At 56.5% G+C, this 19,119-nt stretch overlaps 1 protein-coding gene across 1 annotated transcript in view; it reads right to left on the bottom strand.

Annotated features, from left to right (window-relative positions):
• The window catches only part of LOC144728584 (pleckstrin homology-like domain family B member 1), a 121,338-nt gene that overhangs the window by 39,095 nt on the left and 63,124 nt on the right, over positions 1-19,119 (bottom strand). Inside the window, 2 exon segments of the mRNA XM_078608114.1 lie at positions 3,963-4,146; positions 16,947-18,928. Coding sequence (XP_078464240.1) covers positions 3,963-4,146; positions 16,947-18,928 — 2,166 coding nt within the window.

Below are 19,119 nucleotides of genomic sequence, written 5' to 3'. Positions count from 1 at the left end.
CTTTGTCTCCCCAATGGCGATGCTTACACACCGCACAGGGTACTCATTTGAGGCTGAGTCGACCCAGGGGAGGCCCAGGACCGGTTCAGATAATCGCCACTGGTGTTGGCCGTGAGCGGGAATCGAACTCGGGTCGCCGGGATCGTAGCGCAGCGCGGGACACTGAGACTTACGTAAACACAAGCACACAGACATACACATACAGACACACATGTATACAGACACACATGGACAAACGGACATGGACACACCAACATGCAAACAGACAAAGACACAAAGACAAAGATCCCCCGTATAGCCTGAACAGACTGCGGGGGCAAGTGCTGTCTGCGAACACCTATGAAGGCCGACACACTGACAAACACACAACAACGCGCATACACTCACACACACACACACCACACCAGGTACTCATTTGAGGCTGAGTCGACCCAGGGGAGGCCCAGGACCGGTTCGAATAATCGTCACCGGTGTTGTTGGCCGCGAGCGGGAATCGAACTCGGCTCCCCGGGTTCATGGCGCAGCGTAGCGCTAACCACTACACCACCGCTCCCCACGAGATCAAACGCACGCACGCACCTGCGAGTAGCGCGTCAGACCAGGCACAGCAGCGGACAGGCTGGCGGCCCAACATCACTCAGATCAAAGGTCTCCTGCGGAGATCTGAAGGGCGTTTTTTTGGCGTTTAAACAACCACGGACATCTGGTGGTTAGACGCGAGACAGAGTCATCTGGTGGTTAGACGCGAGACAGAGTCATCTGGTGGTTAGACGCGAGACAGAGTCATCATGGTGTGTTGCTTTCCTGGTGCCGGCTGCTGCTGCTGCTATCGATTTTTTCACACGGGAGAGAAAGATTTTGTTTGTGTGTTTGTAGTGATGCTGTCAACAACCAGTGAGCATGGCGAGTCTGAAATTATTACAACACAATTGCAATACGATCAAGTGTGTGTGTGTATCTTCGCACACCAAATCTCCCGTTAGAATGCTCAACTAAACCTAAACTAGTTTTTTTTTATTTTACCAGGTAAGTCCACTGAGCTATGTCGCACTTTTTCCGAAGCGATCTGGCCACAAATGATAGCCCAACGGAGTGGCTTGTCACGTGGAAATGTATTGCTGCCAAGCGCTCTGAAGGTTTGTCGATTCTAAATGTGGAGGAAAAACCGGAGGCCCCGGAGAACAATCCTCTCGACCACGCGCAGAGCGAGAGACGCAAACTCCGAATATACAGCAGCAGGCGTCAGGGCTGGGATCGAACTCGCGACCTCCTGTATACCAGGCGAGGTAGTTAACATCTCCTAGCCACCGTGATGATGATGAGAGAAAGAGAGAGAGACACACAAACTCCAAATATACAGCAGCAGACATCAGGGTTGGGATCGAACTCGCGACCTCCTGTATGCCAGGCGAGGTAGTTAACATCCCCTAGCCACCGTGATGATGATGAGAGGGAGAGACACGCAAACTCCAAATATACAGCAGCAGACGTCAGGGTTGGGATCGAACTCGCGACCTCCTGTATACCAGGCGAGGTAGTTAACATCTAGCCACCGCGGCGCCCCTGATGGAAGCTCCCACAAACTGAAGACCCCTTCAGGGTGGACACCGAGCATTCCTCGCGCCCCACCTACACACGGTCAAGTGCCGGAAGCAAGCGATACGGTGACCACCGTCTTTGTTCGATGGTTCGCCAAAAGCCGCCGCCGCCGCTGCTGCCGCTGCGAGCGTGACACCGGAGTGGCCGACGCTCCCTTCGCTAAGTCGGCGAGATGCGTGCGCTTCACAAATGTCTCCCGACACGGCTATTGCGGACCTCGCGAGCCGCTGATTCGCGGGCTATGCCGAGACGTGTTCCACCGTCCCTCCGGGCGATCCCCGACCAAGCGTCACGGTCTGCGGTGTTGCGCGCGAGCAAGCGTGTGTTTGGAAGCAATATGTGCTCAGCTGTTACCCCCCCCCCACCACCACCACCGTGCGTGTACGTGCACGGGGGTGGTTGCGTACGCACGGAATGTGGCTGAACACGCGGGCGCATGTGAACGTATCGGCAAGCGAGGGGATGAGAGAATGGGCGTGCTTGGGTCGTTGGGATGGATGGAGGGCGTGAGTGAGACAGAGAGAGTCAGTGAGCGGGTGGGTGAGTGAGTGAGTGGGTGAGTGAGTGAGTCAGTGAGCGAGTGGGTGAGTGAGGGGGTGAGTGAGTGGGTGAGTGAGTGGGGTGAGTGAGTGGGTGAGTGAGTGGGTGGCTGGTGAGTGAGCGACTGAGTGGATGGGTGAGTGAGTGGGTGAGTGGGTGGGTGGATGAGTGGGTGGGTGAGTGAGTGGCTGGTGAGTGAGCGAGTCAGTGAGTTGGTGAGTGAGTGAGTGGGTGGCTGGTGAGTGAGTGACCGAGTGGATGGGTGAGTGAGTGAGTCGGTGAGTGAGTGAGTTTGGTGAGTGGGTGGGTAGCTGGTGAGTGAGTGAACGAGTGGATGGATGAGTGAGCGAGTCGGTGAGTGATTGGGTGGCTGCTGAGTGAGCGAGCGAGTCTTCGTCTGAGCAAGTAAATGACTAAGGGAATGTATTAATTGATGCATTTCACTTATTAACAAGTGATTGGTTGATCGAGTAAAAAAATGAATGATTCATTGAGTGAGTGAGCGGTTTAAGGGGAAGATGAGATGGCACACGATTGATGGAGTGAGTGAATAATTAAACGAGTGATTGAATTCATACATTTTGCAAAAATAAGAATGGACTTTACCCTTTCTGCCAAAAAAAAGAAACAAAAATAGACACCTTTTGCAAGAAATTGAGTCTGCATTCGCCACATATACTCGTGGCAAAAACATGCAAACCAGCATGCCCTCGTAATCGATGCATTATCTCTGATACTGTTTGGCCTACACCAGAGGCAGCCATTGCCTCGCCATTATTTGACCAGAGAACGCCAAACTGCGAACATTACTGTACCGATGTGGTGTTTGAACGTCTTAACACCTCCTGTATTATCGCGGTTGAAGCCTATTCTTATGTTTTCATTCTATTGATACTGACAAAGAGTGTCCCATGGACAATGACTGAATTAACGAGTTGCTGAGTGGACGTACTTGAGCACATTGGCACAAGAAGGAGAGGAATGTGGAAACAAATGACACGAAATGTGCAGTGGTCAGCTACGGGCTGTCTGCCCACGGACGGCGATGAGTGGACAAGGCAAGTGACGGGCCGAGCAAGACAATGATCAGAGCCGAATGACTGAATGACTGAATAAGTGAGAGAATGAACGAACGAATGATGAGGCAGACTCAGGAGCGGGGGGGGGGCGGTTGTCGTGGTGGTGGCGGTCATGGTGGTTGTGACGGTGGTGGTGATGGCGGTGGTAATGACGGTGGTAACAGTGGTGCTGGCGGCGGTGGCAGCGGTGGTGACGGCGGTGGCGGCGGTGGTGGCGACGGTGGTGGCGGCGGTGGTGGTGACGGTGGTGGCGGTGGTGGTGGCGGCGGTGGCGGCGGTGGTGGTGGTGACGGTGGTGGTGACGGTGGTAGTGACGGTGGTGGTGGTGGTGGTGGTGACGGTGGTGACGGTGGTGGCGGCGGTGGTGGTGACGGTGGTGACGGTGGTGGTGACGGTGGTAGTGACGGTGGTGGTGGTGGTGGTGGTGGTGGTGACGGTGGTGACGGTGGTGGCAGCAGTGGCGGTGACGGTGGTGGCGGCGGTGGTGGTGGTGGCAGCGGTGGTGGTGGTGGTGGTGGCGGTGGTGACGGTGGCGGTGGCGGTGGTGACGGTGGTGGTGGTGACAGTGGTGGTGGCGGTGGCAGCAGTGGCGGTGACGGTGGTGGCGGTGGTGGTGACAGTGGTGACGGTGGCGGTGGCGGTGGTGACGGTGGTGGTGGTGACAGTGGTGGTGGCAGCAGTGGCGGTGACGGTGGTGGCGGTGGTGGTGACAGTGGTGACAGCGGTGGTGATGGCGTATCTCACGAGCGTCGTCTCCGAGCCGCAGCCGAGACATCTCTCCGTGGAGGCGTGCGGCCCCCGCACCGTCCCCGTGGTGGGCCTGCGGCCCCCCCCCGGCGGAGCTGTCCGTCGAGAGGGGGGCTCCGCGCTCAGGGCCCAGGCCCACGCCCGTGTACAGGTTCAGGATGGTCTCCAGCCTCTCCCGTTCCTGCAACAACAAAGACGACAGAGATCCCTCAACGCGTAGCTGTAACAGACTGTTGGGGCAAGTGCTGTTCGCGAGTAGCGCCTAAATAAAAACTGCGATTTGTATTTCGACCGGGTAAGCACCCACTGAAGCTGCGTAGCTCTTTTTTCAGAAGCGGGCTGACGTTCGCAAATGATAGCTCGACGAAAGTGTCTCATCATCGTCGTGTGGACAGGAGCCAAATGCTCTGAACGCGCGACGTTGATTCTAAACGTGGAGGGAAAAACCGGAAGACTGATAAATATCCACACGTCCACGGGGAGAGAGACACAAATATACCGGCGTCAGGGTCGGCATCGAGCCCACGACCTCCTGTATAGCAGGCGAGGTAATCTACACCTCACCACTGGCACACCCTATGAAGGCCGGCACGACGCAAGAGGGGGTGGGTGGCCAGCATCGCGCCCGACCCCCCTTCGTCTCCCCACTGGCGATGTTTACACACACCGCACCAGGTACTCATTTGAGGCCGAGTCGACCTAGGGGAGGCCCAGGACCGGTTCAGATAATCGCCAATGGTGTTGGCCGTGAGCGGAACACTGAGACTCACGTAAACACAAGCACACAGACATACACAGACACACACACACGTATACAGACACACATGGACAAACGGACATGGACACACCAACATGCAAAAAGACAAAGACACAAAGATAAAGATCCCCCGTATAGCCTGCACAGACTGCGGGGGCAAGTGCTGTAAGCGAACACCTATGAAGGCCGACACGGCACACACACATGCACACTGACAAACACACACACAACAACGCGCATACACTCACACACACACACAACAACGCGCATACACTCACACACACACACAACAACGCGCATACACTCACACACACACAACGAGCGTGCACACACATGAGCGCAGCTGCTACTGCGTCGCGACTCAAAGTCCCCGGCCGCATTTCCCACGATCGCCATCAACGGCAACTCCACCGCAGTGACAAAGCTACACAAAGCACCGTCGTCGTCGCCACCGCCACCGCCACCACCATCATCATCGTTTCACAGAAGAAGTAAACAAAAAAACGAAAGAAAAACCACCTCCACCGCCGCGCCTGAACGCAGGTTCCACCAACACGATTTCGCCTTTGGATTTGCCGGTCCGCTGCTTAAGGAGGCGACGGGGGCGGCGGGTGCAGCGCTACGGGCTCAAGAGGTCGACGGAGCGGTCGCTGCCGAAATGCGACTAGACCTCCTCCTCCTCCTCCCTCTACCCCACACCGCCAGTGGCACGAGCTGCGTTGACTGCCTCCCCTCCCGCTCCGCCGCCCGTAACCCGAACCAAAGGAATGTGGAATGCGCGACAGGGCAGGAGGCACCAACTATTCCTGAGCGAGCGGTGGGCGTGCGGCCGTGGCGCTGTGGCCACCAACCCCCCCGCGGCCACGGTGCCGGGCCTTCATAGGTGCTGCTGCTGCTCGCCCCAACAGCGTGTTGAGGCTACACCGGGGGACCCTCCGTTATCTTTCGTGTGAGGTTTTGGCGAGTGGGGCGGTGAGCGCGCTTGCCTCCGCGCATCCCGGTGGCCCGAGTTCGATTCCCGCCCGCGACCGATAACAGTGGCGATGGTTATTTGAACTGGTCCTGGCCCCTCCCCTAGGTCGACTCAGCCTCAAATGAGTACCCGGTGCGGTGGGTAAACATCGCCACTTGGGAGACAAAGGTGGCCAGGCGCGGTACTGGCCACCCACCCCCCCGTGTGCCTTAATAGGTGCTCGCTAACAGCACTCACCCCACCAGTCTAGAGAAGGCTACAAACAACACAACACATTCGTCAATAACACCCGTGGCCTTAAAGGGAGCCAAAACATTCATGACATGTGACGTTCCGGGCAATGACCCATCTTCTTCATGAACGCTGCCCTTGATATAAACACACATTTGTTTCCCCTTATAAGGCCACAGCAGTCGTTATTGACACGGAACATGGCTGAGTTGTTTGTTTGTTGTTGTTGTTGTTGTTGTCCACTGCGCTTGTGCACTGCTGCCAACGCAGCAGCAGCAGCAGCAGCAGAATCAGCGTCACCCCCGCCAAACCGCCTGACCGAGAATTCAACACCGCGGCGGGAGTTCGGCGTCTCCGCTTGTACTCGAGTGCCACCCGTCACCCCGCCTGCGCCGATGGCTCTGTGAGCCATGTGACCCCCAGCGTGGGCAAGCTGACCCCCAGCGTGGGGGGAGGGAGGCGGGGAGCTGTTGAGGGGTGAGAGAGGGGGTGGGGGGCACGCAGCCGGGGGGGATTACGATACCAAAACTCCAAAGGGTCCTTGTTTGCCACTTCCGTGCAAAGCGGAAATCTCACTTGCGTCCGAATCCTATCTCTCTCCTCTCTCTCAATGCTGTGTGTGTGAGAGAGAGAGCCTCCCTCCAAGGGGATGTCATCTCTCAGAAGTCTTTTTTTACAGCGCGGCGGCGTGTGTGTGTGTGGTTTACAGCGTCGGGTGTTTTGACTTCAGTTGCAAGAAGTGGCCCAGCCGACGCCTGGGCAGGGCAGGGTAGAGGGGTCAGGGACACGACGATGTTTTCAGGGGGAAGGGGGTTTGAGTCTTTCGCAGGGAGCCCTGAGTCTGACGAGGCAGCCAACTAAACTAAAATTGTCTTTTATTTTCGCAGTTAAGGCCCCATGAGCTGTGTAGCTCTTTTTTAAATCCTTTATATTAAGTTCACTTGCTTGCTTGCTTGCCCGCTTACGACCGTGCACATCTTTCGGTCGTTTTTTAACCCACTTCCCGTGATCCAATCGAGCTGACATTTTGCATACAGACTCGTTGTGTGTGACAATTTATTTTCGTGAAAATTTTTTTCCATAATTTTACACTTTTTAGGATTTTTTTTTTATATTTAATTACCAATTGCTTAATGGTGGCAGGCAATCATCTGACCCATAGGTGGCAGCCATCTCAAGCCAGAGGACGAGAGGACTCTAGCCGCCACGCATATAAAGGATTTATAGTGAGAAACGTTGTTTTTACGGGTTAATTTTTGTGTTTGAGAAGCAACCTGGCCACAAATGATAGCTCGACGAAGTGGCTCATCACGTGGACATTTATAGCAGCCAAATACTCCGCACGAATGGAGAGACCCATAGAGACCAATAGAGACACGTAGAGACACATAGAGACCCGTAAACTAAAATAAATGTAAAAACTATTATTTTACCAGGTAATGCCCACTAAGCTATGTAGCTCTTTTTTAGAAGTGACTTGGCCACAAATGATAGCTCAACTGTCCAACTGTCCTGTGTATGTTGAACTTCTTTCTCACCGTACGTAGCCATTCGTGTTTCTAAATGTGGAAGGAAAAGTCAGTGGACCTGGATAAAAATCTACTCGACCACGGGGAGAGAGACAATCAAACTCCAAATACACAGCAGGCATCAGGGTCGAGATCGAACCCACGACCTCCTGCATACCAAGCGAGGTAGTCAACATCTCCTAGCTACCACTGGCGCACACGGTGGCGAGATGCTAAAATTGGAATCAGAATAAATACATATTTCACTTTTCCATGCGATGAACAATTCTCTGTCGCAGTGTTTGTGGGCAAAGTCAAGTTCACAACATCGTGACTCAAAGGGTCACTCGAAGGTAGCGCATCGTCATCATCATCATCTCCACAAATTCGAACCAACCAAACAGGGTTTCTGTGACATAGTCTGCACGTGATCGATTACATCCAATCACGGAGAGGACGCTCTCCGTCAGAACAATGCAATCGTCGCAGCTGGTAAAAAGAAACAAAGATTTTGGAAAATAATACGTTAATAATGATCACGATTAGTTACTGATAGAAAAAATTAAACCCGTTACATTCGTCAATAACACCGTGGTCTTAAAAAAAAAAGGCGACGTTCCGGGCAATGGCCCTTCTTCAGTGCAAGGCCCATGGCTTGAAACGTCGCCTATTATCGTCCCGGCGACAGAGCCGCTCAGCTCAATGGGGCCTCCTCCTTAGGGGGCTGAGATTCTCCCTCTTGTCGCACGGCGGCTGATGTAGATGCAAGAGAAACGACTACAATTTCGGTTTAGGGGTGGACCGTGAACAGCTCCGTGGGTGATCAAACCCCCCAGGGATCTTCCGCGTTTGACCTTCCACGAAGCTCACGGTCCACGGAGCGGCTGAGATAGTAGCGAAAGAGACCGAACGCGAGAGTGTGAATTTCGGACGGCAATGTAGAACAATGCGTCGTGATCAGAGGTCGCAACCGGGTATCCGATACCCGTACCCTACCCGATACCCGGCTAGCCGTACCCGGCCGGGTACGGGTACCCGTTTGCGACCCTGGTGCGGCCGGGTACGGGTAGGCCGTGAGTCACTGGTGAGTAACCGTTTGTCACTCATTTCGGGTAGGGTACGGGTACGGGTAGGGAACGGGTACCCGTACCCGGCCGGGTACGGGTACCCATTTGCGACCCTGGTGCGGCCGGGTACGGGTACGGGTAAGGAATCAAAATCCGTTTGCGACCTCTGGTCGTGATACAGCGCTGTGCTAATAGAACCCGTTGCTGGGCCGTCTAAATATCATCGCGTCTCGCCGTACGATGTGAAATATGCATCATCAATCACACCGCTAATTTGCAAATGGGTTAAAAAAAATAAGAAACTCCCGTGAAGATAAAATATACCGTAGCACTTTCGCAAGAGGGATTTAAATAAAACATTAGGGCATTGATGTGCATTAATCATGAGCATAATCGCTGCATGGCAAAATGCAACATTTACTTACATGCAGAAAATACAAAGGAAAGATAATAAATAGTGGCATTAACTTTCTCACGGCAACAAAAGGGGCTTTAATGTTTCGGTCAGCTGGAGCAAATTGAATTGATTGTGTTGAATAACAAAGTGTTCAAATGAGTACCTGGTGCGGTGTGTAAGCATCGCCACTGGGGAGACAAAGGCGGCCGGGCGTGTTGCTGGCTACCCACCCCCTCGTGTGCCGTTTCGGCCTTCAAAGGTGCTCGCCAACAGCACTTGCCCCAACAAGTCTGTGAAGGCTATGCAGGGGGTCTTTGTCTTTGCATGTATTACGTATTACCTTTGTCTCTTTTGTACACAGCACCACGACATTTAGAGCGAGTCCCGGGACTGGTTCAGATAATCGTCACTGGCGTGGGCCATGAGAGGGAATAAAATTGGGGTCGCCGGGTTCGTAGGCGCGCTAAGCGCAACACCACCGCGCTCCCCAGAGGATGAGGCTCGCAGACAAAGGGCAGGTGGGAATATGGCGCGTAACATAATGGCATCGCGGATTATTTTCTCTTCTGAGCAGATAAAATTAATTCGCCGTACCAAAGGGTTTTTTTTTGGTGGGGGGAGTCGCGTAAATACAAATGTGTCGTTAAACCCGCTAGAACCACCACCATGCGACACAGCTAATGAGTAAGGTTTGTCACGCAAAACAAGCCGTGGCAATTAGCTACTGCTTCAGCACACCCGGTGTGTTGCAGGGTAAACCCACGACATTTACAATTCGAGTCCGACGTTTCGCAGGCGATAAGCCACCAGTTTCACCCGCTTGATGAGGAGCTTCTCGCTTGTACTTACACGATCTAATCCAAATAAAGCTTTCGTGACTGCAGGGATTCATCTTCTTGGTTCTTTCGGTAAAGTCACGTAGAAGGGAAATAATAAGATAATGAAAATAAAACATAATAAAATAATTCTCACGACGTTTCGGCCACAACGCAAGCAGCCGTCCTCAGGTGAAGAATAATTTTATTATGTTTTATTTTTATTATTTTATTATTTCCCTTCTACGTGACTTTACCCAAATAAATCCTTTATTATGAATACCACTGCTCGCGAAAGCGTTGAAACCGAATTCATTCGGCTCGTGTCCCCGCCGGGCTGTGAGCTCTCAAAGACGCCCTTCGGATTCCTCACTCACGACGCCAAACTTCCCAAATCGTTCCAATCGCCCGTTACAATTCCGCGTCTCACCCCGGCAGCTTGGTCGAGTTATCGGAAGACATTCGGTCGACTCCCCCACGGCCTCGCTTTGTTTGGCACGGCGCGAATAGCACTGCTCAACACACTTTTTCTGGCATAAGGTATTCCAACGGTTTTAAGGTAATTTTGGGGTGCTGATTCCAAATCTGGCTTCAGATTTTGTCTATTACATCAGGTTTTTGAGATATCAAATATTGCATTTTCAATAAAAACTGCGGAAGAAAAATATTAAATAAATGTGGATATCTACATAAAATGATATTATAAACACACTATCCTAAAAATACAGCACCATATTTTAACACTAAAGCAGTCACTGACTCGCAACAACTTGCAATCATAAGTGACAGAGTTAATTTCGGGTAAAATCAATGAAAATGGGGTATGCCGATAGCATAAAAATGACGTGATAGAGCAAATCTGAGATCAGATTTGGAATCAGCACCCTGAAATTAGTCTAGAACAGCTGCAAAAGTCCAGGCCAGAAATTTTTTTTTTTTTGTTGACCAGTGTAATTCGAATCGCCTTTCACGTGAAGTGGCCGCACAGCGTTGACGCGAACCGGAAAACTCCAACCGCCGTACTCGCGATATCTCCGTTCGATTACCGTCGCTGTCGACTTTCTCTCCCCTCTCTCTCTCTGTGTCTGCGACTCGCTGGAACCATGGAGCTCTCCCCCTATTCTTCTCGGCCCTTGCCCAGGCCAGCTGCGTTCCGAGTTATATCTCGCGCCCAGCGGCGACGGGCACCGCGCGCTCCGACCGTGTCCGTCCAGTGCTCGCGAAAGACGCATCCGGTTGTCGAACGAATACGTCACGCGGTCGCGCTCGTGACACACAAAGTGCTTGCCGCTGGTGAACCACAATACCTCGGTGATCTCGTCAAGCAGCGTAAACCATCGTCACGCGACCTCCGGTCGTCCTCGCCGCAGCGGCTTTTAGCTCAGCATCGATCAATGACGGTGGTCACCGCATCGCGCGGCGCTTTCAGATGCAGCTTCTGCGGCCGTCTGGAACGCTCTTCCTTCCGATATTAGGAAGCCACCGGAGCTATGCAACTTTTAAATCATCATCGTCTAGATTGAAAACTAATTTCTTCAGAACTGCTTTTTGTGTTTAGTTTGTTTCCATTACCCCGCCACCTCCGATCAACACGCTTGGCTACATACGGCGCGAAAGAAGTTCAACATACACACGCGCATCCAGCAGCGGCTAGAGCACGAACGACGAACGAACGAACGAACGACGTCCGGCCAGACTCACCACGGAGAGGCGCGTCGCGTGGGGCAGCACCACGACCATGGCGAGCGACCGCCGCAAGCGCCGGTAAAAGCTGCACGGGTTGAGCTTCCGCGCGGCCGACACGGTGACGTTCCAGGCGAACGCGCCCATGTGGGGCGGGGGGGGGGGGTACCGGGGCCGTTTGGGGAAAGGAAAAAAAACGACGACGGCGGAAACGACGGCCACTGCCGCGACTCCGCGTCGTCGTCGTCGAGGTCGAAGAAGAAGGTCCGTTGCTCGAGGGGAAGTCGTCGAGCGAAGGGGGACGGGTGACAGCTCGGAGGGGGGCAGACGACCCTCCGAGATGTTTGCTGCACGATTCCCGAGTTGCAGAGTGTCTTTTATTCACAGGGGCTGTGTGCAGCGAGGTGGGTGGAGGAGGTGGGGTGGGGGCGGGTGTGGGGGAGCAGGGGTCTTGGTGGGGTGAGGGGGGGCTTGGTAAGACGTGGGGGGGGGGGTGGTAAGACAGCTGCTCTCGAGCTCTGTGAGCCCAGGGCCACGGAGGGGGAAACTTGAGCGCCGGGAGGCGGGCCAGGAGGGTCCGTCCGAGAGGGGGGGGGAAAATAAACAAGGGGAAATAATTAAAGAGAAGAAGGTGAAAAGTTAAACCGACAGGGCCGGGTGTCCGCGCGCGCCCTGGGGAGTTTTCCAGGAAAGTCGCAAAGATCAACGCGGACGCCAATTAGAAGCGGGGGGATGTGTCGCGTCACATTCATTCATTAAAAAGGGAGCCGCGGTGGCGAGGAGATGTTGACTACCTCGCCTGGTGTACAGGAGGTCGTGGGTTCGAGCCCGACCCTGACGATGCCTGCTGTGTATTTGGAGTTTACGTATTTCTCTCTCTCATCATTGTCATCACCACGGTGGCTAGGAGGTGTTGACTACCTCGCCTGGTACACAGGAGGTCGTGGGTTCGATCCCGACCCTGACGATGCCTGCTGTATATTTGGAGTTTGCATGTCTCTCTCTCCCCGTGATCGCTAGGATTTTTCTCCGGGCCCTCCGGTTTTACTCTCCACATTTAGAGTATTTGGCTGCTATACATTTCCACGCGATGAGCCACTTCGTTGAGCTATAATTTGTGATAGCCAGGGCGCTTCTGAAAAGAGCTACATAGCTCAGTGGGCCTTACCTCGTTAAAATAAAAATAGTTATTTAACTGTGGAATCCCTGCAGTAATTTGTTTCTCCACTGCTGGACGGAGGCCTCCCAGGTCACTCTTGCGCATGAGACTGTCCCCGCTCTCTTTGAGTTCTCTCCCCATTAAACAAAATAGACTTCATGCTCGATTGCGGTGCCGGTCATTTGACCATACTTCAACAGGCTGCTCAGTGACGGGCAGAGGTCGCAAACGGGTTTTGATTCCTTACCCGTACCCGGCCGCACCAGGGTCGCAAACGGGTACCCGTACCCGTACCCGGCCGTACCCGTACCCTACCCGATACCCGGCCGGGTACGGGTAGGGTACGGGTATCGAGTACCCGATTGCGACCTCTGGGATGACGCCATGTTGCAGGCGCGGGTGGGTTGATTCTAGAAACGTGAATTGTGAGAAGAGACAAGACGTTGGGAAATGAGTGACAAATGGTGACTCACCAGTGACTCACGGCCTACCCGTACCCGTACCCGGCCGCACCAGGGTCGCAAACGGGTACCCGTACCCGTACCCGGTCGGGTACGGGTAGCCGGGTATCGGGTAGGGTACGGGTATCGGGTACCCGGTTGCGACCTCTGGTGATGGGGTTGCTGAGGCTGGAGCCGAGGATCGATGCAGAGAATCGCTCGCCGTGGCTCGGACTTCATCTCGGCTCTCCAGGTTAGCGGCGCATCGAGCGACCCTCATCGCTTACCCGCTCCCGCCCGGGGGAGGGAGGGAGGAGGATGTATGTGAAGTAATTTACACTGGCCGGGGTGTTTAATCCACACGCTGATAACTCCGCCTTACCCAGCAAGAGGCCTTACGATGCCCCGCTTTTGCCAATTGATATCGATTCGCTGAGCTCACGGATCATGGATCGGATTGCGCGAGCGAGCACCGGTGTTTGTCGATTCGTACGGAGCGGTGGCGCAGTGGTCAGCGTGCCATGCCATGACCACGGCGCGCTGCCCGAGTTCGATTCCCGACCACGGCCGACGTCGGTGGCGAGTGATATTTGAACTGGGCCTACACATCCCCGACGCTCCAACCAACTTCACCAACCCGCTTGGTCAAAACAACTCCCGTGATCGACGTGGCGATGGGAGGCGTTCATCCGTTGGCGTGAAACAGGGCTGTAAATAATTTTTATTGATTTCTATGTTGTGGACATAATTGGTTTGCGTGAGGCCTGCAGCCACTAGAGGAGCGACCATTCGCTGCGCGGTGCAAGCCCCCCCCGCCCCCGATGGTGGCGCCATCTCATCGTGTGCCACGACAGCCGGCAGCAGAGATCGCACAAATCCACCGTTGTACTGCACTTCTATTCCTTCCCACATCTACGCTTCCCTGCCTCCACAGCATCCCACAGTGAGCAGCGTGGTGAAGTATGGTCAACTTCATCACGGAACCTCCCTAGCCAGCCGGACAGACAAAATGCGATTCGCTTTTTCGCGTCCTCTGGTTCTAACACTGTGTGAGTCTAGGCTCTGAAGAAAGCCGTCTCTGGTGTGGACCAATCAGTTTCAAAGACAATGCATCATCATATACTATCAGAGCATGGGTTTGTTTTTGTTTGCATGTTCACCACAAGTACGTGTGGTTAATGCAGACATGATTCCTTGGAAAACGGTTTCTGTTTGGCGTTTTAACATCTTAACACAACGGTTGTATTGCCAGAAAGGGTAAAACCCATTCTTACGTGGTCAACAAACCTCCCATGACCCACACAACATCGGAACTCTCTCATCCAGCAGCGGATTGACAGAGGACATGCGCGGAATACTCCACAGCCGAGTTAACTCCTGTACCGGGGGGCGCTTAGCCTCAGCTCCCTCCATAGGAACGTGGAATTTCCGCCAGCGGCCAACAGAAACGAGCGCTGACCGACGCTCGCTCGCTCCGTGTACAGGAGTCGTCGCCACTCGACGCCGAGGCGGCTCGTTGACGCGGCGAGCCGTGGAGCCGTGGAGCGTCGCGCGGCGGATCGGTGCTCGCGAATCGAAGAAGGAGGGAGGGGGGGTGGTGGGTGGGGGGGGTCGGGCAGCAGCGGCACGCCAGGGACGGGGGCAGACTACGCGAGCCACCCACCCCCCGGGTTGCGGACATCCGAGCCGGAATACTGCGCGCAGCTCTGGGCTCTCTCTCTCTCTCCCGGAATCGGAAGCCGAGGGGTTTGTGTTGCTCCGTGGACGCCGTGGTCTCGGTGTTTGTTTTTGTAGAGCATCGTGGCTGGCCGGCCTGACTCACCGATGTACAATGTTACGGTGTTCTAGATGGGCTACACAGCTGAAATTTAGAGAACGGCCAGGCAGACCGGTCACTGATGATGATGGGGTCTCAGGAGAGCAGACTGTCAGAACCTCGATCTGATGGGATGTTGTAGATAACAGATCTGTGATGGAATGTCGAGTCAACAATAATGATCACGGACTGACAGACAGACCGGTCGGTCTCTCCGCAGCAACATTACCTTCACAAATAAACAGATCGCACATTACAGCACCGGTGAGAGAGAGAGAGGGAGAGCGAGCGAGCGAGCGAGGGGAGAGAAATCCCAGCTCAAGGAAAGCGAGAGCGGACACGTGCGCACATCCGCTGCCAATTCCGATGCATTATTTATCCCGCGAAGCTGATACTGGCCGGGCAGCAGCTGTCTCACACACCCTCGGCCTGTGCGCGTCTGTACGCACGTACGCACACACACACCTAAGTACACACGTACTGACGTGTGTGTGTGTGTGTGTGTCGCCGCATCGTCTGTCCGGAGCTATGCACTTTCAAATCTAGATTGAAAACGCATTTCTTTAAAACTGACTTTTGTGTTTAAGTTTGTCGTCCTTCACCCGCACCTCCGATTGGCACGTCGGCAACGTACGGTGCGAATTGAAGTTCAACATACACGCACCCACGCTTCGTTGAGCTATCATTAGTGGCCACGTCGCTTCTGAAAAAAGATCTGTACAGCTCAGTGGGCCTTACCTGGTTCAAGTAAAAATAGCTCATAGTTGTTAGGGCCACACGGGACAGGGTCACGCGTGTGACGAGTCGCTGCCCCCCCCCCCGCCGCCACCGTGCGCGTGCGCCCGTAATGCGAGCCGCGCACCGGAGCACCGCGCACCGGCGACGACTTCCGAGCGACCCCATCGTCCGTGTCCCCAAGTGCCCCCAAGCGGCTATTTCGGAAGCTCGGCAGGATGTGTTTTTTTTGGTTTTCACACCGAACGTCCATTGTCGAGCAACGTAATCCCGCATAGAGGGGTCCACGGCACGGGTGACAGCGCGCTTGCTTGACCGCTCACGCTACTCGCCTGACCAACGGGAGGGAGGTCATCCGCTGCCTCCGTGTGTGTGGAATGGCCCTCTCATCCCTCCTGGCCATCCACGCTGTTGGCTCCCTGGCCCTGGCCAAGGCCGGATCAGGGTGACCCTCCCCCTCTCCTCTGCCTGTGGCTGACCGGGGCACCACGGTGGCAGGATGATAACTCCCTCGCCTGCTATACAGGAGGTTGTGGGTTCGATCCCGACGCTGACGCCTGCTGTATATTTGGAATGTGCACGTTCTCCCCGTGGTCGCGTGGATTTTTCTCCGGGTTCTCCAGTTTTTCCCTCCACATTTATAAATAACAAGCGTTTCGAGTATTTGCCCGTAATAACTTCGTTAAGCTCTCATTTGTGGCCAGGTTGCTTCTGACAAAGAGCTATATAGCCCAGTGGGCCTTACCTGGTAAAAAAAAAATTAGTACAATCGCCACGCTGTAACTGTTTAATGTTTCTGTTACTTAGCTGTAATCGTGCTCTGATCATACTGTAAATAATCTGCCTGAGCCGACTTGTGCTTCGGGGAATTCATTACACTCAATGTTTTCGATTTATCACTTTTGACGCAGCTGTTTTTGCGCAGATTTCTACTTGCTTCATCGTCCTGCTTAATCTAGCCCACGCACTCACCCACCCACTCACCCACCCACACACCCACCCAGTTTCCCACCGACCCACTCAACCACGCACCCACTGACCCAGCTACTCACCCACTCACCCACGCACCCACTAATCCAGCTACCCACCCACTCACCTACACACCCACTGACCGAGCTACCCACTTACCTACTCACCGACGCACCCGCCCGCCCGCGCACGCACGCACTCACCCACGCGTCCATTCACCCACGCACCCACTAACCCAGCTACCCACCCACCCACCCACTCACCTACACACCCACTGACCGAGCTACCCACTCACCCACTCACCCACGCACCCACTAACCCAGCTACCCACCCACCCACCCACTCACCCACACACCCACTGACCGAGCTACCCACTCACCCACTCACCGACGCACCCACCCGCCCGCCCACGCACGCACGCACTCACTCACCAGCCGCTCCATCTCCTGCTCGCGCAGCCGCTCCTCGCGCTGGCGCCGGTGGTAGTCCATCAGCTCTCCCTCGTCCGCGCCGATCTCCGAGATGCTGTTTTTGCGTGGGCGGAACCCCCCCCCCATCAGCGGCGACAGCGCCGGCGCGACGCCCGGGGAGGAGGCGGCGGCGGCCCTGGCGAGCGCCCGCGACACTCCCTGCCCACCCAGCGAGCTCGTCCTCTGCCGCGGCTGCGGCGCCGCCGGCGCGTACGCCTGCGCCGGGCTCGGGCTCCTGCCGGCGCCTGCCCGGGGCTGAGGCCTCGGCCTGGGAGGGAGGGCGCCCAGGACGGACGGCGACGGCGGAGGCTCGGGGTCGTAGGGGCGGCCGCGGCGGGCGTCGGAGGGTGAGCCGGGGGAGGGGCTCCGCTCGAACGCGCCCGCCTGCTGGGCCCGGCGGGAGAGCAGCGGGCTGTCGAGGCCGCCGCCGCCGGCGCGGCCCATCCGCTTGTGGTAGTGGTGTCCCGACGGCGGCGCCGTGACGTCCGGCGGGTAGGCGGCGGAGGAGGGCAGCCAGTTGAGCGCGGGCGTCGACTGCGTGGGCTTGAGCGGCGAGTGGTAGGCGAGGGCACGGCGGGCGGACGAGGGGCTTGCCGGCGGGGGCTCCCTCGCGCCGCGGCAGTTGTCGGCCGCCCGGCCCGGCCCCGCGGGCGAGCGGCGGCCGCCGTAGCTCGCGAGCGCGTGCCCGTCGCCGAAGTCGCTCATGGCGATGCCGTAGCGCGCCAGCACGCTCGCGTCCTGCAGGTACTGCTCGCGCCACTGGTTCTGGGAGTACTCCTGCAGGGCCCTGGACCTCTGGCCCGGCGTCGGAGGCTGCTGCTGCTGCTGCTGCTGGTGCTGGAATTTGGACGGCAGGCGAGGGCTGGAGGGGACGCTCGAAGATTGGCGGCACGGCCCGACGGGGCTGAAGCGGCTCACGTCGACGCTGGAGGAGCCCAGCGGGCCGCCGCGGAGCGACGCCAGGTCGAAGTCGCCGCCCGCGCCGGCGAGCAGGCGGTGGTCCCAGGCACGCCGGCCACCGCCGTCCGACGAGGGGCAGCCCTCCCACGCGTCCCGACGGCCGTCACGGTCGCCCGGAGAGAGGACATCCCACGGCTCTTTGCGGCCGCGCTCGTACCTCCCGCCGTCGTAAGAGGATGGGGGGAGGTACTGGGATCCTCCGCCTCCTCCTCCTCCGGCGGCAGTCAAGCCGTACGAGTCCGAGTCGCGGCCGCTCTTGCTCCAGTAACCATCGGACGAGCCCCTGCCGCCCGCTCGGCCTCCGGCGCCCCTCGACCGCGACGCCTCCTCCTCCTCCTCGTCGTCGTCCCCGTACCCTGCGAGGGCCGAGGGCGTTCCACTCGCGCCGTACGCCGCCGCTGCTGGCGGCGCGGCGACGCCGTGGGAGTAGCTCGACGACCGCGGGGCCGGCACGGGGACGGCGTCCGAGCGGCCGTTGGAGCTGCCGGTCGCCGACGGCGACGAGAGCGGGGAGGCGGTCGAGAGCGGCGAGGCGGAGTTGTCGGGGTCCCCGCGGAAGCTGGAGGAGCCCACCGACATGTTGCCGGGGCTCGTGGGAGACGGCGTCGCGGCCGTCGTCGTGGCGACCGTCGCGAAGGAGGAGGAGGACGAGGAGGAGAAGCGCGAGTTGCCCGCGACGCCGGGAGTCGCGTCGGCCGGCGCCGACTTGGTCACGGGAGAGTTGGCGGCCGGCGAGTGCTTGCCCAGCGAGCCCATGTACAGCTTGAGGTTCGTCTGGTACTGCGCGTTGGACGCGGTCGTTGGCCCCCGGTGGACGGCGGGGGAGGGGCTCGAGTCGACGCCGGGTGATGGAGGGACAGTGGGAGGGCACATGAAGGAGCGGCCGGGCGAGGAACTGGCTTTGGTACCCGCTAGGACGCCGGGTGAGGTAGTCTGGCTCTTGGGCTTAGACTTGTGGTTGCCATTCATCATGTTGCTTAAATCTGCCGCGGCACAAGGAACACAAACAGACATCCGTGGCATTTACGACACCGTGGTGGTTTTAAAAGGCACGTGGCCGCTCGTGTTCTCCAACATGCTTACACGTGAGCGCGCGGTGCGATTCTCATACGAGCACGGTGCAATTCTAATCATTTTAATGCTCTTCTAATCCCGCACCTCCGATTAGCACGGT

This window comes from Lampetra planeri, chromosome 29 (genome assembly GCF_965212315.1).
Source record: "Lampetra planeri chromosome 29, kcLamPlan1.2.h2, whole genome shotgun sequence".
NCBI lineage: Eukaryota > Metazoa > Chordata > Hyperoartia > Petromyzontiformes > Petromyzontidae > Lampetra > Lampetra planeri.
The sequence above is the reverse complement of the archived record's forward strand: the minus strand, read 5'-3'. Positions and strand labels throughout refer to the sequence as shown.